This window comes from Scyliorhinus torazame, chromosome 14 (assembly GCF_047496885.1).
Source record: "Scyliorhinus torazame isolate Kashiwa2021f chromosome 14, sScyTor2.1, whole genome shotgun sequence".
In the NCBI taxonomy this organism is placed as follows: domain Eukaryota; kingdom Metazoa; phylum Chordata; class Chondrichthyes; order Carcharhiniformes; family Scyliorhinidae; genus Scyliorhinus; species Scyliorhinus torazame.
In genome coordinates, this window is record NC_092720.1 from 121,456,818 (window position 1) to 121,479,187 (window position 22,370).

General features: G+C 47.8%; 1 protein-coding gene and 1 long non-coding RNA gene across 2 annotated transcripts in view; one reads left to right on the forward strand and one right to left on the reverse strand.

Annotated features, from left to right (window-relative positions):
• LOC140389985 (protein mab-21-like 4) overlaps positions 1 to 5,342 on the forward strand; it is a 40,339-nt gene extending 34,997 nt beyond the window's left edge. The window contains exon 5 of the mRNA XM_072474734.1: positions 3,059 to 5,342. Within this exon, the coding sequence (XP_072330835.1) occupies positions 3,059 to 3,160 (102 nt within the window). The 3' untranslated portion in view covers positions 3,161 to 5,342. The remainder of the gene's footprint in view (positions 1 to 3,058) is intronic.
• LOC140389989 (uncharacterized) overlaps positions 1 to 22,370 on the reverse strand; it is a 104,829-nt gene that overhangs the window by 65,903 nt on the left and 16,556 nt on the right. The gene's annotated exons all lie outside the window — the stretch shown is intronic.

Below are 22,370 nucleotides of genomic sequence, written 5' to 3' on the forward strand. Positions count from 1 at the left end.
CCGCACCTTGCTCAGTTCCTCAGGAGGACTACCGCTCACACCTTTCTTCCCAATATTCTTTCTTGTGTTTTTGACATCCTCTTGTAAATGGCTCTCAAATGGGACGAATCAAGGACTCTAGTGAGAGCTACCTTACATGCAATCTCCTTCTATGGGTTGCCATCGGAGGTCCCCAAAGTGCTTCATAACCAACAAAGTACTTTTGAAGTGTCGTGTCACTGTTATAACCTTGAAGCACGGCAGCCAATTTGCACCTGGCAACAGGAATTGAAAATGACTAAGCAATCTGTTTGTTTTTTTATTTATTTATTCATCCATAGGATGTGGGTGTCACTGGTTGGGCCAACATTTATTGCCCATATCTATTTGCCCTCGAACTGAGAGCTAGGCCATTTCAGAGGCCATTTAAGAGTCAACCACATTGCTGTGGATCTGAAGTCACATGATGCAGATTTCCTTCCCTAAAGGGCATTAGTGAATCAGGTGGGTTTTTACGACAATAGACAATGGTTTTATGGCCATCGTTAGCCTCTTAAATGCAGATTTATTTTATTGAATTCAAATTGAATTTTTACTGAGTTCAAACTTCACCATCTGCCATAGTGGGATTGAAACCCAGATCTCTGGGTTACCTCTGGATTACCATTCCAGCGACAATACCTCTACGCCACTGCCTCCCCTTTTATGATGTTGGTTGAGGGATAAATATTGAACGGGGAGTGCCATGATCTTTTTCAGAATCATTCCTCAGGGTCTTTTACTTCCAGCTGAGAGGGGCTTTGGTTCATCTGAAAGACATCGGCCCTGACAGTGCAGCGCTGAAGTGTCAGCCCTAGATTTTGTGCTCAAGTTTCTAGAGTCGGACTTGAACTGTGAAAGTGTACAAACTCAGCAATAGCATGATGGGAAAAATAGCCAACTTATGTAACCATGTATAAGAAAGCTGTGTCAGCTAGTGCCAAGACAAACTAGACAAAGCTAAGAATCCACATAATCGTATCATACAAGGCCAGAAGAGGGAAAATAGTGCCTGACCTTAGTAAAACCTGATAACAAAGCCACGATCTAGGAATGTCCTAATAACACAACCTCCTCATGACCTAGGTCCATCTGCGTCAAGGCATCATGAGGGCAGAGGTGAAAGCAAAATAGGACCACGTCTTAAACCCTCTAAAGACAAAATACTGCAAATAAGCCGAGTCAGGGTCTTCCCATGACAGCATGTTTGGTCAGAAGTAATGCCTGTATTGACATTTTTGAACAAGGTCTGTTTTTGTAAAATGATACAACTTTTGTATAAATATTGAACGTTTTCTCCATGTCTTTGCGAGCTTGAGAAAGAATGAGCAGGTTTGCCTTAACAGCTCTCTCTCTCTCTAACCTGTAGCCATACTGCATGCAGACTTTGGTCAATAAAGACGAAGTTAGTTTTATCGAAACCAAGGTGTAAAGTTGTTTTCTTCACAGTCTTGAAGTAGGAAAGATTTTAAAAGACGACAGAACTGACAACCTTCTAACTTTTGATCATATAGTCCCCAATCACAAAGACCGCCCACTGTGCTTCACCTTTGCAGCAACAACCTGCTTCCTCACATTTTCTGCTGATAATTACAATTATCTCCTGACTGGTCTCCCATCCACAATCTGCATAAACTTTAGCTCATCAATATCTCTGCTACCTGCACCCTATGTTGCAATGCGTTCTGCTCACCCATCACATATCCTTCTGACATACATTTGTTATCAGTACGTAAGCGTCTCAGGATTAAAGTTCTCATGCTTGCATGGATCCTACAGCATGATCTGGACAGGTTGGGCGAGTGGGCAAATCAATGGCAGATGCAGTATAGTTTGGATAAGTGTGCGGTTATTCACTTTGGAAGCAAAAACAGGAAGGCAGATTACTACCTGAATGGTTGTAATTTGGGAGAGGGGAGTGTGCAGCGGGACCTGGGTGTCCTTGTGCGCCATTCGCTGAAGGTAAGCATGCAGGTGCAGCAGGCGGTAAAGAAGGCTAATGGTGTGTTGGCCTTCTTTGCGAGAGGTTTTGAGTATAGAAGCAGGTGTTGCTGCAATTGTACAGGGCCTTGGTGAGGCCACACCTGGAGTATTGTGTGCAGTTTTGGTCTCCTTCTCTGAGGAAGGATGTTCTTGTTCTCGAAGTAGTGCAGCAAATGTTTACCAGACTGATTCCAGGGATGGCGGGACTGTCATATGAGGAGAGATTGATTAGGTTGTGATTGTTCCCACTGGAGCTCAGAAGAATGAGGGGGGATTTCATAGAGACTTATAAAATTGTAACAGGACTAGACAGGGTAGATGCAGGGAAGATGTTACCAATGATGGGTGTGTCCAGAACCAGTGGTCACAGTCTGAGGATTCAGGGTAAACCATTTCGGACAGAGATAAGGAGACATTTCTTCACACAAAGAGTGGTGAGCCAGTGGAATTCATTGCCACAGGAAGTAGTGAATGCTAAAACTTTGAATATATTCAAGAGGCGGCTGGATATAGCACTTGGGGAGAATGGGATCAAAGGCTATGGGGAGAAAGCAGGATTAGGCTATTGAGTTGGATGATCAGCCATGATCGTGATGAATGGCGAAGCAGGATTGAAGGGCCAAAAGGCCTTCGCCTGCTCCTATCTTCTATGTATGTATCTATGTATTGCATTTATCCATGCTCTTACACTTTCTTTGTAAAGTCCTCCAGCAGCCATGACCAATGTCTTTGCTCTGATTCAGCATTTTGTCCATTGTCCCCTCCCCCTTCAGCTCACCAATAATCATTGTTGCCTTCAGCCACCTTTCTTTAGGCCCAACTTAAACCTCAATGATTTGATTAACTTTTAGTCATGCTCGTAAAATCATCTTTGTCTCAGTTTTTATTTTTCCATGTGCTGTGAAAATCTAAATTGTAGCAACAGGACATTTATGCAGTAAGTTTATATATTAATGTCACCTGAATTACAACTGTAAATGTCACTTACATTTGTGGCAATTTTCACAGGGTAAAGTTTAACATACCCCGAATGTTCATTTTCTTCCACTGTCTCCAGTTTCAGGTTTACCATATCCAGGATGCTGACAGAATTGGGGCCATGCAGCTCGCCTGGTCCAAAACTGCCAAACTAGTGACCGATGAAGGATGCTCATCGTAAGCCATTGTGGGTGGACCACATGCAAATCAGACAAAAGGCCCTTCTCCACACCTACTATAGTCTGGATCACAATTCTATGATACACCGACTGTATGGGATCACAACTCTATGATACACCTACTATAAACTGGATCACAACTCTGATATACCTACTGTATGGGATAACATCTCTATTATACAGCTACTATAGACTGGATCACAACTCCATGATACAGCTACTATAGACTGGATCACAACTCCATGATACAGCTACTATAGATTGGATCACAACTCCTTGATATACCTACTATAGACTGGATCACAACTCTGTGATACTGCTACAATAGACTGGATAACAACTCCTTGATATGCCTACTATAGACTGGATCACAACTCTGTGATACTGCTACTATAGACTGGATCACAACTCCATGATATTCCTACTGTAGATTGTATCACAACTCCATGATATACCTACTGTAGACTGGATCACACAATCGCTAAAAAATAGGCTAAGTCAATTTCAAGAAATGAGCAGACAGGAAGAACAGGACCACACCAGTCTATGTCACTTAAGCAGATCATTTTAGACTTTAACTTTCTCTGATAAGGTTTAGTTTTATTTTATCGTACCTGGTTTGCAACTGTAAAACATTATATAGCAACAACTTATATCTCTACATTCAGCTAACGTCACAAAACACTTCCAAGTATTAAATGCAAGTCGTTCCTTATTAGCACATCCATGAGGTGCACTGCCTAGGAGCCAACTGTTTGAAACCTGTTATATACGGAACATGTATAGGAGCTGACAGACAGATATAAGCTGTGCGGGTGGATGGTGGTGTAGTGTTAATATCACCGGAATTGTAATGCACAGGCTTTGGCTAATGCTGTGAAGACATGGGTTCAAATACCACTGGGGCAGCTGGTGGGATTTGAATTAAATTAATAAATATAAAATATAATGATAGTCTCAGGATTGCTGTAAAAGCATGTATACTCACGCCCCTTTCAGGAAGGAAATCTGCCATCCTACAAGAGATTCCAAGACCCCCAGCAATGTGGGTGACTTTTAGATGGCCTAGCAAGCTACTCAGTTCAAGGGCAATTAAGGCTGGGTAACAAATGTTGGCCTTGCCAGTAACACCCACATGAAAGAATGAAGGAAAAAATAGTATTAAGGCAGGAATGAACGAGTTATTTTTTCTCTGATATGTCCTGTATATACTGGAGCAGTCACTGAGACACACAACCCACGTGGTATCAGATAGAAATTAATTATTGCTTTTCACTTCCTGCGTAAGGGGAGACGGCAGTGTAGTGGTATTGTCACTGGACTAGTAATTCAGAGACCCAGGGCAAGATCTGGGCCCCCAGTTTCAAAACCCACCGCTGTAAATGGTAAAATCTGAATTCCATGACACCATTGTGTATTGTTGTAAAATCCCATCTGGTTCACTGATGTTCAAATCTGCCACCTTTACCTGGTCTGGCCTATATCTGACTCCAGATCCACAGCAATTTGGTTGACTCTTAAATGCCCTCTGAGATGGAGGGCAGTAAGGGATGGACAATAAATGCTGGCCCAGCCAGTGATGCCTACATTCCGTAAATAGATTTTTAAAAATACACTGTGCATTTATAAAAGCTGTCATCAAGGCACCTGGAAACTGTATGCCATCAGAAAGAAATGAAATGTTTTCTTTAGCTGGTATGTGCTGTACATGTACAGTAGCCAACACTGTGACACACACAAGCTGTAGACCGCCAGATGGGAGTGGATCATTCCATTCCTTTTTTTCTCTGGTATTCTAATTTAGATTTGTAAATAGTGTTTGAATCCATTTTGCTTTCACCCTCGTAGCTGCGGCGGGCAACTGGAATGGGGAGGGGGTGCTGTTCGGATTCGGAATCTTTCGACTGACACTTGCGTGTGAGAGGTTGACCTCGTTCTTTCATAGTTTGGCCACTATTAAAATGCGCCGATGATTTAGTGGCACATCAGTTTTTATCAGGTCTGATCAAGATTTCAGGGTTTCAGACTGAAACTAGATTGTCAGATGTGCCTTGGGAAGCTTTGCTATGATAAAGACCTCATATAAGTACAGGCTGTTGTTATAACCAGATTCAAGTGGAATCACATATTAACTGGTAGGATCCACATACAACTGGAATTATAATCTCAAGCAATTCAAACTGACAGTGTGGTTCCCATCTTACTTCCCGCACATTCCTTGGAACTATTTCATTTACTTAATTTTTAAGATCTTTATTTATGTAATGCTATGCACCAAAGAAAATATACAAGATCATCATCATTTGGGATCTCAGTGCTTAATGTGATAGGCAGGAGGTCAGAAATCCATAAGAGCACAAGAAATAGAAGCAGGAGTTGGCCTTAAATCCCATCTAGCCCGCTGTGTCACTCCATAACATTAAGGCTGATATTCTACCTCTGTTCCACTTTCTTGAAGGTTGAATAAGAAAGGCCATTCCTGGGGACAATCCCAACATTTAATGTCACAGGTTAAAACTCAGTGCATCGGCCTTTGGTTGTCATGCATCTCAATGGGACATTACTTCAAATTAACAACCACTGCAGCATATCCCTTACCTTACATTAATGGCCATTCTAACAGGTCAATTGCCTCATATTCATGCCCATTTCAACATAGATCTTGGCCTTCAGGGAAGCAGCTGTCTTGATGGCCTTCCATTACGACCTGCAGAGAGCTACAACTGGATAATGTACCAGGAATAAGTGGAATAGGTGGAATGAGACTGCTGGGGCTGGGTGGGAGACCAGGGAATTGGGTCTCATCAATGAAGTTAATATCCAACACAATTGGGGTAGTTGAAGCCCTAGCAGCAGGGAAGTGTTGCATCCATTAAATGTTCCTTCTAATTCTTGTTATGGACAATTCAGTTTCCAATACTTACATGTTCTAGTTTAGAAGAATGCAATCATTAACAATTTCTCTTGTACTTCTGAGGATTACCTCAAGTGAGGCTTTTGACGTAGGCCTCTAGTGGTGGGGAGCTAGAGTCTGGGCAATGGGGACTTGAAGAGAGAGGGAATCATCTCAGGGAGATTGGCGAATGGGGTTTGGCAGGAGAAGAGTGAGATGGGGAATGTCGCTCATGGGTGAGGAAATGAGTTAGAGACTGGGAAATTGGGGGTTGGGGAGAAAATGAGACTGGAAACAGTGGTGGGGAGTTGGGGAAGAAATGAATTCTGTGGAATGAGATTGCAGGGAAAGAGGTGATTCAGAGGGAGGAAGGGAGCGCTAGCTGGGAGGAATGGGGCTCAAGAGGAGAGTGGAAGTGGCTGGGGATAGGAGTGGAGACCAGCATTTTCAGCACCTCCAGGAGCAGTAGCGAGATGGTCAGTGAGAGAAATAATGAAAGAGCAATAGCCAGTGAAAGAGCGAAGTGAAATGTGAAGAATTTACTCTGGGGAAGTAGTGAAGAATTATTTCTATTCATTAGTGAGTGAAGAAATAGGGAGTAAAACCAAGGGTTCTCATTGGAAACAGCAAGAAGGAAGATTTTTGAACATGGGATTAGTATAACATGGGATCCTTCATTGAAAGTGCCCATTGAGAGACTGAAACATTGGGCTGAGTTTTAGGGATCACCCACGGGTATGGACCTGTAAATTTGGGTGTTGTGCCAAGGGTCCAACCACATCTGTCCCACCATGGGTGGCTGGGGGATGCATCAGATGCCCAATTAAGGGCCTCATCCAGCCGCTGATCTGATAAAACAGTCAATGGGAAAGCCTGCACCAACGTGCAGCCTGGCAGGTATAACCCTACCAGCTGCTGGTCAGTGAAAGGGGCCGTGTCTCCTTCCTGGGCTCTCTGTGCCAATTGGCACACTCACATTCCAATAATTTTACCTCTCTATCCTGTCCAATGTGGTTGACTCTTAAATGCCCTCTGAAATGGCCTAGCAAGCCACTCAGTTGTTCTAAACCACAACTAAAATATGAAAAAGGAATGAAACCGGATGGACCACCTGGTCTCGACCCAGGCACCGAAAATGACAACGGCAAACCCAGCCCTGTCGACCCTGCAAAGTCCTCCTTACTAACATCTGGGGGCTTGTGCCAAAGTTAAGAGAGCTGCCTCACAGACTACTCAAGCAACAGCCTGGCATAGTCGTACTCACAGAATGCCTTACCGACAATGTTCCAGACACCACTGTGTGCCTGTTTCACCAGCAGGACTGACCCAGCACAGGTGGCGGCACAGTGGCACAGTCGGGAGAGAGCTGCACTGGGAGTCCTCAACATCGACTCTGGACCCCATGAAGTCTCATAACTTCAGGTTAAACATGGGTAAGGAAACCTTCTGCTGATTAGCACGTACCGTCCACAATCAGCTTATGAATCAGTACTCCTCCATGTTGAACACCACTTGGAGAAAGCACTAAGGGGGTAAGGGTGCTAAATATACTCTGGGTGGGGGACTTGAATATCCATCACCAAGAGTGGCTCGGTAGTAGAACCACAGGTCCAGCTGGCTAAAGGACATGGCTGCTAAACTGGGACTGCAACAGGTGGTAAGGGATCCAACAAGAGGGATAAACATACGTGACCTCATCCTCACCAACCTGCCTGCTGCAGATGCATCTGTCCATGACAATATCGGTAGAAGTGACCACTGCACAGCCCTTGTGGAGAAAAAGTCCTGTCTTCACATTGAGGATACCTTCCATTGTGTTGTGTGGCACTACCACTGTGCTAAATGGGATAGATTTCTAACAAATCTAGCAATGTAAGACTGGGCATCCATGAGGCTCTGTGGGCCATCAACAGCATCAATTGTATTCAACCACAATCTGTAACCACATGGCCCGGCATATCCCCCACTCTACCATTATCACCAAGCCAGGGGATCAACCCTAGTTCAATGATAAGTGAAGGATAGCATGCCAGGAACAACACCATGCATACCAAAAAATGAGGTGTCAACCTCGTGAAGCTATAACACAGGGCTACTTGTGTGCCAAACAGCATTAGCAGCAAGTAATAGACAGAGCTAAGTGATTCCACAATAAACACATTAGTTCTAAACTCTAGAGTCCTGCCAAATTCAGCCGTGAATTGGTGGACAATTAAACAACTCACTGGGGGAGGAGGCTCCACAAATATCCCCATCCTCAATGATGGAGGAGCCCAGCATATCTGTGCAAAAGACAAGGCTGAAACATTCTCAACATTCTTCAGCCAGAAGTGCCAAGTGGATGACCCATCTCGGTCTCCTCCGGAGGTCCCCAGCATCACAGACGTAAGTCTTCAGCCAGCACGATTCACTCCACGTGATGGCAAGAAAAGATTGAAGGCATGGGATATCTCAAAGGCTATGGGCCCTGACAATATTCTGACAATAATACTGAAGACTTGTGCTCCAGAACTTGAAGCATCCCTCGCCAAGCTGTTCCAGAACAGTTATAACACTGGCATCCACCCGGCAATGTGGAAAATTGCCCAGGTGTGTCCTGTACACACGAAACAGGACAAATCCAACCCAGCCAATTACCACCCTATCAGTCTACTCTCCATCATCAGCAAAGTGATGGAAAGAATCAGTGCTATCAAGCGGCACTTACTCAGCAATAACCTGATCACGGACGCTCAGATTGGGTTCCGCCAGGGTCACAGTTGCTGACCTCATTACATCTTGGTTCAAATATGGACAAAAGCGATAAATGCCTTGATATCAAGGCTGCATTTGACAGAGTATGGCATCAAGCAGCCTTAGCTAAACTGGAGTCAATGGGAATCAGGGGAAAAACTCTTTGCTGGTTCGAGTCATACCAGGCACAAAGGAAGATGTTGTGGTGGTTGGAGGTCAATCATCTCAGCTTCGGGACATCACTGCAGGAGTTCCTCAGGGTAGTGTCCCAGGCCCAACCATCTTCAGCTGCTTCATCAATGACCTCCCTTCCACCATAAAGTCAGAAATGGGGATGATCACAGATGACTGCACAATGTTCAGCACCATTCGCGACTCCTCAGATAATGAAGTTGTCCATGTCCAAATGCAGCAAGACCTGGACAATATCCAGGCTTGGGCTGACAAGTGGCAAGTTACATTCACTCCACACAAGTTTTTAAAAATTAATTTACGGGATGTGGGTATCGCTGGTTAGACCAGCATTTATTGCCCATCCCTAGTTGCCCTTCAGAAGATGGTGGTGAGCTGCCTTCTTGAATCGCTGCAGTCCTTGAGGTGTGGATACACCCACAGTGCTGTTAGAGAGGGAGTTCCAGGATGTTTCCCAACGACAGTGAAGGAGCAGTGATATATTTCCAATTCAGGGTGGTGAGTGACTTGGAGGAGAACCTCCAGGTGGTGGGGTTCCCAGGAATCTGCTCCTCTTGTCCTTCTAATCGGTTTCAGGTTCACCGACTAGGGGGGGACTGGCCAGGGGCATGACACTGCATCACACCTCCTCACCCCCCCGGCCCCCTCCCAGCCACCCCCACGCTTGCAACCCCCTCATTGATTCCTACCTGCCTCACTACAGGGTGCGGGTCCTGGGGACGGCAGTTACTGCGGGTCTGGCCCATGGGATGGAGGATGAGCTGGGATATCTGGGATGAGCTCTGATACTTTGCATCATTTGAAAGCATCTGACTCCTGCCCACAGTAGCACTTTCCACCGTCCATCTGGATGATCCCTGTATGTGAACTGGCCGTTCCATCACACAATGCTATCGAATCTCTGGGGTAGCGGAGGTGGGGACGGTGGGGGTGGGGGGGGGGGGGGGGGGGGGGTGGGAGGGAGACCGTCACGATGATCATGATGTAAGGCAGAGAAGGCTCGAGGGCACGAAAGGCCTCCTCTTGTTCCAATTTTCGATGTTTCTTTGTTATCTCAGTAACCTTGTACATTCTTTCTTTTCGGATAGCAAACAAATTCTCTTTTGAATAATGCGATCAAACCTGTCTCCACCCCCCTCTCAGGAAGTTAATTTCAGACTCCAACAACCCTCTGCATGAAAGATATTTCCTCACATCACTTCTAGGATACGATTTAACGGGAGGCTTCTCGCGAAATTTAAACGCCTCTGTTCCTGCACCTCTGTTAGAGTTTCTCCCTTTATTTTATACTGTCCCTCCATATTCATCCTGTCAAAATGAATCACCTCACACTTCTCTTCATGAACTTCATCTGTCACTCCTCTGTCCAATCCACCAATATGTCTGAGTCCTTTTGATGTTCAAGACTTCCTCATCATGATTGACAACACTTCCAATCTTAGAATAGAGATCGTATTTTGCTCACAAGTCTTTCATGTGGCACTGTATCAAATGCCTTTTGGAAATCCATATACACTACATCAACAGCATTTCCCTTATCAACCTTCTCTGTTATCACCCCAAAAAACGCTGGCAAGTTAGTTATACATGATTTTCTCTTAATGAATCAATGCAGGCATTCCTTAATTATCCTGCACTTGTCTAAGTGCCTATGGATTTTGCCCCAAACTATAGTTTCCAGAATTTCCCCAACCACTGAAGTCAAACTGACTGGTCTGTGGTTGCTGGCATTATCCTTACACCTCTTTTTGAACAAGGATGTAACATTTGCCATTCTCCAATCCCCTGGCACCACTCCTTAGGCCAAGGGACACTGGAAGATTATCGCCAGTGCCTGTGAAATTTCCACTCTCACCTCCTTCAGTATTTTTGTATGCTTCTCATCTGGCCCTGGTGCCGTATCAATTTCAAGTAAAGATAGTTCTTCTAATACCTCTTTCTTCTTCATTAGTGCTCAGTTTGGGTTTCACCAGCACTCCAGCACTCACTTAATCCAAATATGGACCAAAGATCTTCATTTTAGAGATTAGGTGAGAGTGCTGCCCTTGACATCAAGGTCCGCCTTCAGCTGCTTCATCCATTACCTTCCATCCATCAGAACTGTGCAGGGTTGCTGATGTTTACATCATGTTCAGCACCATTCATGACCCTTCAGATACTGAAACAGGCTTTGGGCACAGAAAAAGATCAGAACAACATTCAGATTTGGGATGATAGGTGCGACTAATGTTCATGCCACACAAATGCCAGGCAATGACCATCTCCAAAAGAGAACCTCCAATCTCTCCTCACCTTTCAGCAGTATTATTATCACTGAATCCCCAAACATCCTGGAGCATACCAATGACCGGAAACTTAACTAGGCTAGCCACATAAATATTGTGGCTACAGAGGCCATGAATTCTGTGGCAAGTATCTCAACTCCCGACTCACGGAAGTCTGTCTACCATCTACAAGGCACAAGTCAGGAGTGTGATGGAATATTCTAACAACTCACAGCCATTACCATCTAGAAGAGCACCACCACCTGCAAGTTCCCCCCAAGTCACTCACCATCCTGACTTGGAAATATATCGCTGTTCCTCCACTGTCGCTGGGTCAAAATCCTGGAACTCCCTCCCTAACAGCACCGTGGGTGTACCTACACAATATGGACAGCAGCGGTTTAAGAAGGCAGTTCACCACTACTTTCTCAAGGGAAATTAGGAATGGACAATAAATGTTGGCTTAGCCAGTGATGTCCACATCTCACAAATGTATATAAAAAAATATTTTTTTGCCTTGATGACAAATTTTGTTTGATAACGTTCCTGTTGAGTACTTTGGGATGTTTTACTAAGTTAAAGACGCTATTTGAATGCAACCTGCTATTACAGGAGGGAGCATCAGCAAAATAGCCTCCCCCCATGCTATAAATCTACAAGCTGCTTATTTATTGAGTCGGAGTCAATGGAGTGGCTTCAAAGTGTTGGTGCTGATCTGAGCTCGAACAAGGTGCCTCGGGCCCACTGCCCATTGTTTGATCTCTCAGTTTTGATCAGGTTGGCCTGTACTGCCCAGTTCTGACATGTGAAATGCAAGTACAGATTGACTCTTACTGAGGCTCTCACTTCAGTGTTGTCACCTTCACTTGGAAACATAGACAGGGAGAGAGAACGTGCCTATTAAAAGTTGCAGCAATTGCAGAGCCTTCTATACTTGGTGCTGTGCAGGAGATTGCCAGCTATAGTTTCAGTGTGAATATCAGTCAGTTATTATTATTAGTTGGTTAACACCTGTTACTACCAGTCCTGTATACAATATCAATAAGGTAATGCATTACTGTTGCCTCTGAAAGAAATCTGTATTGTTACGGTCAGGTGAGAAGTAATGCAATGGCCCTCCTGTGTTTCTGTTCCTTGATTGTCCACAGCGGGTGTTTATAAAGGAATACTCTTGCCAATTCAGTGACTGTTTCAGCGCTGTGGCTGCAAAAGTCACATACAAACAGGTTTATTTTGTACTTAACGTCTGATCCAAATAAATTAAACAAAAATACACCAACTCCTACGCAAAGATGTATTCAAAGGTTCACACATACACACAAAAGTAAGTTAAAAGTGAGAGGATAGGTTAAGTAATTTATAAGTCCAAAAATGTCAGTTGTATATAGATTCAATCGACTGATGTTCGGATGGTTTCAGACTGGGCTCAATGGTCTTTCCAAATTCTGTGACAGGACAATTTAAAGAGGTTGATGGCCGATTTCTATTTATTTTTCTCCAGTCAGCAGCTGCAGGGTTGGGCTTTAGACACTGCCCATGGCGTATAGCTGGCCAAACAACAGGCAGGGTTCAATTTAGCAGGATGTATGGAGAGATAGAGAGAGAAAGAGAGAGAGAGAGAGAGAGAGAGAGAGGGCAAGAGTAAAGGATGGAGAGAGGGAGGGAGGGATGAAGAGAGGGATAGTTGAAGAGAGGGAGAGAGGGAGGGTCCAGTCAGCATCTGTGTCCCACTGACCTGGAGAAACTCAGTTTCTTAAATATCAAGAGAGTCAGCTGGTTCATCACATGATCCCCACTCACCAAGTTACCAGTTACCTAAACATGGTCATAGCAAGTTGATTCCAGGCCATGTTTTAAAGATGATTAGATTATAGTTGGTGGAGTTTCCTTCTTAGAGAGGGTCCATTATCCAAAGTATTGTGCCTAATGTCTTATTCAGCTGACTGCACAGGTTGTTTTGTGCTTGGGTTAGAAGATGAGCCATTCACAGTCCTCTAAGGTCATAGCTTATGACAGATTCTTCAAGGCAGCCTGGTTCCGTCTTAATGGTTTCGCAATTTGTCAGGTACATTTGTGCAAATTTTCAGCCACCTTAACCTACTGCTGAATTCATTTTTAAAAATGCTGCTGTTCAGTCTTTTAAAACTCAACCAGTGGTATTAGCCCAATAATTAAATAAAGTAATTTTTGATAGAATATGTTAACAGAATTGCTATTGTTACCAGTGCAATTCCAGTGAGTTATTTTTAATGACTCCTACCTCTAATCTCCCCTCTGTAAATCGCTCACCCACCCTTGGCTTTCTCGGTACATGCACCCTTAGATTTCCCTGTTCCCCATCCTCAGATTCCCTTCTTCTGTTTCTTCAGTTCCCCCTGTGCTCATGGATGGCCTCTCAATTCTTGGAGCTTCTCAGTTACTGGCATGAAGCCAACAGTAAATAATCTCGATCACAGGGAGCCCAACCTTTATGCGGTAAATGCTATAAAAATTCTAGACGCCGCTAGGTCACGGGTGTCAAGTATGCAAACACACATATACACTGATGGACAGATCAACGGACCAATCAACACACACGCAACATCACAGCCAATCACCAGTGAGAGCACACGCACTATAAAACAGGGAACACCACAGTTCCCACTCATTCCAGCAGGAGACAGCTCAGGGCACAGAGCTCACAGCGTGCCACTCAGACATACACCATGTGCTGAGTGCCTCTCTAAGATAGTGTTAGGGCTGGGTCCACAGGTTAATGGGTAAATTACGAACCACAGTCATAAGTTTACAGATGTTGTTATCAAGAGTAATAAAACAGAGTTGTACCATCTACAACTGTGTTGGTTTGCCTGTATAGCGGAACACCCAACACAACAACGGGCATGTGATCAGACCTCCAGAGTCAGTTACCCTTGGCCTCAGACTACTTCGTGACACAAAAGACAGCACAGCCTGGAGTTAACATTTACCACATCAGCTAACCATAGCATTGGGTTAAACCTATCATTGCAGGCCAGCACCCCACCACAGCAGGCAGCTGTTGCCTCTGGTTCAAACCCACCCACACAGGCTGCTGCAGTCCCGATTGACATCCAGGGCCACAAGCAATCACAATTATGAGGTTAACACCCATCAGTGAGAAGGTTGTGAGCTTGCCTTAAAACCCGTTAGAACAAAGAACAAAGAAATGTACAGCACAGGAACAGGCCCTTCGGCCCTCCAAGCCCGTGCCGACCATGCTGCCCGACTAAACTACAATCTTCTACACTTCCTGGGTCCGTATCCCTCTATTCCCATCCTATTCATGTATTTGTCAAGATGCCCCTTAAATGTCACTATCGTCCCTGCTTCCACCACCTCCTCCGGTAGCGAGTTCCAGGCACCCACTACCCTCTGCGTAAAAAACTTGCCTCGTACATCTACTCTAAACCTTGCCCCTCTCACCTTAAACCTATGCCCCCTAGTAATTGACCCCTCTACCCTGGGGAAAGGCCTCTGACTATCCACTCTGTCTATGCCTCTCATAATTTTGTAGTCCTCTATCAGGTCTCCCCTCAACCTCCTTCGTTCCAGTGAGAACAAACCGAGTTTATTCAACCGCTCCTCATAGCTAATGCCCTCCATACCAGGCAACATTCTTGTAAATCTCTTCTGCACCCTCTCTAAAGCCTCCACATCCTTCTGGTAGTGTGGCGACCAGAATTCAACACTATACTCCAAGTGTGGCCTAACTAAGGTTCTATACAGCTGCAACATGACTTGCCAATTCTTATACTCAATGCCCCGGCCAATGAAGGCAAGCATGCCGTATGCTTTCTTGACTACCTTCTCCACCTGTGTTGCCCCTTTCAATGACCTGTGGACCTGTACTCCTAGATCTCTTTGACTTTCAATACTCTTGAGGGTTCTACCATTCACTGTATATTCCCTACCTGCATTAGACCTTCCAAAATACATTACCTCACATTTGTTACTGGAGGCAGTCACTGTCTTGGGTTAATTCCCATCATTGACCTGAGTTTAACAGCTTAGCTAAAGAACAGCACCTCCCGTAAAGTGGCACCGGAATGTCAGTCTCGATTATAAACCCATGCCAGGAGTGGAATTTGAACTCATTGGTTTCTAACCTGGCACTGACAAGCTACCACCAGAGCCAAGTTACTCATGGTACTAGTTCCTCTCCCAAAGGACAGGAATTTGCTACATTATTCATCGAGCGTAACAAATGAAAAAAAAAGCTCAGAAGGAGGGCCAGTGAAGAAGTTATAACTGCTCAAAGTACAAGATGGGAGAGCATTAGGAGAGGGGTGGGAGTTGGAAAGGAAATCCACCAGGTCGGGTAATTTGGCATAATCTGTGTTCTTCATTTAAAATTCTCCACATTCATCCAATGGCATGTCCTTTCAGTAATAATTCCTAGCTCATCTCACATTCCATTGAAATATCTTTTGCTCCCTCCTTTCTTAGTCTCAGTCTTGCTCACTCTCTCTCTCCTTCGTGCTCTCTACGTCCTACGCATTTTCCCCCTTTTCTCTCTGTCCCAATCTCACCTTGTACAGCTTTCTAACCCATGTGTGACCTTTGCAAGTGAAATCAGCTTTCACTTCCCCTGCAATTGGAAGATTGTCAAACAATCTGATCAAGTATGAGAACTGACCAGACCGTCTGCTTATTTTAAATGGGCTAATTCAACTGGGTTAAACAAAAGGAGAGAGGGCCAGCTACACAGTGTGTTCTGTGTCTGATATTATCCCCTATAGTCATTTCTGGGCTTGGGTAGTTTCAGGTTTCATAAGTAGAACATATTTGAAATGCACAACAGGCTGTGATGAGGTTAAGAATTTGGGTGTGTCTCGATTGCAGATCTCCTTTCCATGGTTTTGTTGTGATGGTATTTATCCCACCCTTATCCCACATACTTTAAAATAAAAGTTGCCTGTTTAAAATAGTTAAACCAGCACAAATTCAATTCGGGCAAACAATTCCGTGATTCTGGAATACCATGGGACAATGCAATCATGAGCAAGTACAGACTTGTGCATGCCGAATGGTCTGCCAGGTTAGATTAATGTAGATGTGCTGTATAAAGGTTTCGGATCATCATTTAGTATCTGTCATAACCTGCATGAGACTTACGAAGTGGCAATGATTAAGCTCACTGTGAGTCTTGCGGGATACGAGCTCCCGCGTTAAAGGGGCGGTGAACTCTATCACTGAGTAGCTTAAGGACTGCATGCAGCTCAATTGTGCGGTGGCAACTTGGATTGGCCCATCAAGATCAGAGTACAGGTAAATGGAGTTTAATACTGCCACTGCAGTGTCCGTTGTAGGAAGCCAGACTTTCACCCGCATTAGGAAAAGGGATTCAACGCTTCGATTTGGGAGACCGAGGCCTGATTGGCCACTTACACCCGCAAACTGCTGGACATAGCGGGGACCACACTGGCACTGGTGGTTTATGGATGGCAGTTCATAGAATCATATCATAGAATTGACAGTGCAGAACTGCTAATAGTAGTGAAAGGTCAAGGTTTGAATTGGCACCACATCTTCCAAATGGAATCTGGGGGCTTGAGCATAGTAGGCTGAGGCCTTTCGGCCCGGTTTGGGGAAAATAAAAAGCACAGTGGCCAAAATTCATGTTGACATGGGTGCACAGCAAAGATATTTTAGAGCCCGCCCTGTCTCTTATGCATTGCTGGAAAAAGTGGACACTGAGTTTAGCCACCAGGAAGAATTAGGGATTATCCAGCCCGTTCGTTTTGCGGATTGGACAGTGCCGGTGGTTCTTGTATTGAAGCCGGACAAGACGGCCTGTGTGAGCACATCATGTTGCCTTTCGGCGTGTCATCGGCTTGTGCTCTATTTCAGCAGGTGATGGAGAAGATCTTGCATGAGTTACCGCAAGCCGTGGTATATTTAGATGACCTACTGGTCATCGGATTGACCAAGCAGGAACATCTGGACAACTGGTCATAGATTCTTCAATGTTTTTCAGAGTCTGGCGTCTGACTGCAAAGAGCCAAATGAGTGTTTCACACGAAAGAAGTTGTGCACCCGGGTTATTGGGTGTATCGTGAGGGCTTACACCCGGGTTATTGGGTGTATCGTGAGGGCTTACACCCGGGTTATTGGGTGTATCGTGAGGGCTTACACCCGGGTTATTGGGTGTATCGTGAGGGCTTACACCCGGGTTATTGGGTGTATCGTGAGGGCTTACACCCGGGTTATTGGGTGTATCGTGAGGGCTTACACCCGGGTTATTGGGTGTATCGTGAGGGCTTACACCCGGGTTATTGGGTGTATCATGAGGGCTTACCCCCGGGTTATTGAGTGTATCGTGAGGGCTTACCCCCGGGTTATTGGGAGTATCGTGAGGGCTTACCCCCGGGTTATTGGGTGTATCGTGAGGGCTTACCCCCGGGTTATTGGGAGTATCGTGAGGGCTTACACCCAGGTTATTGGGTGTATCGTGAGGGCTTACACCCAGGTTATTGGGTGTATCGTGAGGGCTTACACCCGGGTTATTGGGTGTATCGTGAGGGCTTACACCCGGGTTATTGGGTGTATCGTGAGGGCTTACACCCAGGTTATTGGGTGTATCGTGAGGGCTTACACCCAGGTTATTGGGTGTATCGTGAGGGCTTACACCCGGGTTATTGGGTGTATCGTGAGGGCTTACACCCGGGTTATTGGGTGTATCGTGAGGGCTTACACCCGGGTTATTGGGTGTATCGTGAGGGCTTACACCCGGGTTATTGGGTGTATCGTGAGGGCTTACACCCGGGTTATTGGGTGTATCGTGAGGGCTTACACCCGGGTTATTGGGTGTATCGTGAGGGCTTACACCCGGGTTATTGGGTGTATCGTGAGGGCTTACACCCGGGTTATTGGGTGTATCGTGAGGGCTTACACCCGGGTTATTGGGTGTATCGTGAGGGCTTACACCCGGGTTATTGGGTGTATCGTGAGGGCTTACACCCGGGTTATTGGGTGTATCGTAAGGGCTTACACCTGGTTGCAGAGAAGCTGCGTGTCATTCAGCAGGCTCTTGCCCCGACGATTTCCGCAGAGCTTCGATCGTTTTTAGGGTTAGTGAACTATAATGGCAAGTTCATCCTGAACCGAGCAGCGATGCTGGCCCTCCTGCATCTTCTTTTGAAGAAAAGCTAGGAGTGGGCGTAGGGTAGGCCACAGGAAATAGTTTTCAGATAGGTGAAGAAGCAGCTTTCATCTTCTGGGGTGTTGATTCACTCCCATCCTGCCAAAGCCCTCGTTGTCACATGTGACACGTCGCTGTATGGCAATAGGGCTGTCCTCTCACATAGGATGCCAGATGGCAGGGATCGGCCAATCGCCTTCGTCTCTCGAATCTTGGCTGTGGCTGAACTCAAGTGCGCACAAATAGAAGCAGAGGGCCTGGCGGTGGTTTTCCCAGTCAATAAATTTCACCAGTACATATACGGCCGCCATTTCACTGTCATCACCGATCACAAGTGGTTGCTCGGGTTATTCAAAAAAGACAAGGCCATCCAATCTATCGCTTCTGCGAGGATCCAGCGGTGGACCCTTTTAGAACAAAGAACAAAGTACAAAGAAAAGCACAGCACAGGAACAGGCCCTTCGACCCTTCAAGCCCGTGCCGACCATGCTGCCGCCTAAACTAAAATCTTCTACACTTCCTGGGTCTGTATCCCTCTATTCCCATCCTATTTATGTATTTGTCAAGATGCCCCTTAAATGTCACTATCGTCCCTGCTTCCACCACCTCCTCCGGCAGCGAGTTCCAGGCACCCACTACCCTCTGTGTAAAAAACTTGCCTCGTACATCTCCTCTAAACCTATGCCCCCTAGTAATTGACCCTAGTTTTGTTGGCCATCTATGAATACTCGTTCAAACATCAGCTGGGCATCAAGATTGCGCATTCTGATCCGTTGAGCCAGCTACCCTTACTGATACTCCCTCCTCCCCCATCACCTTCTACAATGGACAAAGATGTCGCCACCTTTAATTTTATGCACTCGTTGCCTGTCACAGCGTCAAGGATTCATGAGTGGACCCAAACGGACCCGGTTCTGTCTAAAATTCGACATCCCGTGAGCAGCACGGTGGCACAGTGGTTAGCACTGCTGTCTCACAGCGCCAGAGACCCGGGTTTGATTCTAACCTCAGGTGACTGTCTGTGTGGAGTCTGCATGTTCTCCCTATCTCTGATGGGTTTCCTCCGGGTGCTCCGCTTTCCTCCCACAGTCCAAAGGTGTGCAAGTTAGGTGGATTAGATATGCTAAATTGCCCCTCGGTGGGGTTACGGGATAGGGTGGGGGATTGAGTCTAGGTAAGGGTGCTCTTTCAAGGGGCGGATGCAGACTCGATGGGCCGAGTGGTCTCCTTCTGCACTGTAGGGATTTAATGGATTCTGATGGACAGACACACTGCATAATACAGAGCTAGGCCAGAGTTACGTGCAGGGTATGTGATTCCTTGGTTTCAGGCAAGCTTTCCAGAGGAAAGCCTGTGAAAGGGCAGCCCTACCCTGGACCTCGGCCACCACTGAGTGCCCTGGCCTTGGACATCTTGACCCATAGCCGAAATCTTCGACCACAAGGCCTCCATTGCAAACGCCACCCATGCGGTGTTGGCCTGGGTTGCATGCATGGTTGGCACCACCTCCTGCTGCTGCACACGGTTGGACTCCTCCAACTGCACCTGCAGGTGCTGGATGGACGCTGACACCCCCTCATGCAGTCCCTGGCTCTGTGACTGCATCTGCACTATAGATGGGGCCACCCTTTCCTGAAGCCCAAAACCCGCCTGGATGGCAGCTAGTTCCTGGGGTTGGGCTGCCCTCCGACCGTCCGCCCCTTGGTGGTAACCGCCTTCCCAGCCCGGGGTACAGGGTGGCCTGCCTCTCCTCCATGGCATCCAACAGGGTCTCAGGTTCAGCATCAGTACTCCACCTGCTGTACCGCTGTACATGTGTGGTACGCCCCAGGTGCCTCAGGAGCCTCTTCGTTAACATGCCCATCCGAGTTGGGTGTCTCTGGGATGGTGGAGGATGTTGGAGACAGCTGTGACAGGAAGTCAGTGTCGTCCCCGGACTGGTGGTCTGGGGTGTCTCAGGCTGCTGGTCGAGGGCTCCCATCGCTGTCCATATCCTCTTCCTCACTGCTCTTCACTTAGGGTTCGGGTTGTGGTTGGGGTTGGGGGACACCAGAGGGGCCTGTCTCATCGGCAGGAGATCCTGCAGGACACAAGACATGACACATAATTGGATCGCAGGTTGGGGTGGCACGTGGTGGTGGAAGGGGAGTGTGGAGATGGTGGTAGCCGCGGAGGTGTGGGGCTGGTGATGGAGGTGGTGGCGGAGGGGATGTGGGGGTGGTGGTGGAGGGGGGTGTGGTGATGGTGGTGGAGGGGGGGGTGGGGATGGTGGTGGAGGTGATGGTGGAGGGGGTGTGGGGATGGTGGTGGAGGGGTGTGTGGTGATGGTGGTGGAGGGGGGGTGTGGGGATGGTGGTGGAGGTGATGGTGGAGGGGGGATGTGGCGATTGTGGTGGAGGGGGGTGTGGGGATGGTGGTGGAGGTGATGGTGGAGGGGGGGTGGGGATGGTGGTGGAGGGGGGTTGGGAATGGTGGTGGAGGGGGGTGTGGGGATGGTGGTGGAAGGGGTGTGTGGATGGTGGTGGAGGGGGGTGGGGATGGTGGTGGAGGTGATGGTGGAGGAGGTGTGGGGATGGTGGTGGAGGTGATGGTGGAGGGGGTGTGGGGGTGGTGGTGGAGGTGATGGTGGAGGGGGTGTGGGGATGGTGGTGGAGGTGATGGTGGAGGGGGTGTGGGGGTGGTGGTGGTAGAGAGGGTGGGGGATGGTGGTGGAGGGGGGGTGGCGATGGTGGTGGAGGGGGGTGGGGATGGCGGTGGAGGGAGGTGAGGAGATGGTGGTGGTGATGGTGGAGGGGATGCGGGGATGGTGGTGGAGGGGGGTGTGGGGATGGCGGTGGAGGTGATGGTGGAGGGGGTGTGGGGATGGTGATGGAGGTGATGGTGGAGGGGGTGTGGGGATGGTGGTGGAGGGGGTTGTGGGGATGGTGGTGGACGGGGGGGTGGGGATGGTGGTGGAGGGGGTGTGGGGATGGTGGTGGGGGGGTGAGGGGATGGTGGTAGAGGGGGGTGTGGGGATGGTGGTGGAGGGGGTGTGGGGATGGTGGTGGAGGTGATGGTGGAGGGGGTGTGGGGATGGTGGTGGAGGGGGGGTGATGGTGGTGGAGGGGGTATAGGGTGGTGGTGGAGTGGGTGTGGGGATGGTGGTGGAGGTGATGGTGGAGGGGGTGTGGGAATGATGGTGGAGGGGGGTGCGGATGGTGGTGCAGGGGGGATGTGGAAGGTGGTGGAGGGTGTGTGGGGATGGTGGTGGAGGGGGTGTGGGGATGGTGGTGGAGAGGGGGGTGCGGATGGTGGTGGAGGGGGTGTGGGGATGGTGGTGGAGGTGATGGTGGAGGGGGTGTGGGGATGGTGGTGGAGGGGTGTGTGGGGAAAGTGGTGGAGGAGGGGTGTGGGGATAGTGGTGGAGGGGGGTGTGGGGATGGTGGAGGAGGGTGGGTGTGGGGGTGGTGCTGGAGGGGGGTGTGGGGATGGTGGTGGACGGGGGTGTGGGGATGGTGGTGGAGGGGGACTGTGGGGATGGTGGTGGAGGGGGGTGTGGGGATGGTGGTGGAGGGGGACTGTGGGGATGGTGGTGGAGGGGGGTGTGGGGATGGTGGTGGAGGGGGACTGTGGGGATGGTGGTGGAGGGGGGTGTGGGGATGGTGGTGGAGGGGGACTGTGGGGATGGTGGTGGAGGGGGGTGTGGGGATGGTGGTGGAAGGGGACTGTGGGGATGGTGGTGGGGATGGTGGTGTGGTGGTGGGGGTGCTGACACACATGCCACGGGGAATAGGGCAGCATGGTAGCATTGTGGATAGCACAATTGCTTCACAGCTCCAGGGTCCCAGGTTCGATTCCGGCTTGGGTCACTGTCTGTGCGGAGTCTGCACATCCTCCCCGTGTGTGCGTGGGTTTCCTCCGGGTGCTCCGGTTTCCTCCCACAGTCCAAAGATGTGCCGGTTAGGTGGATTGGCCATGATAAATTGCCC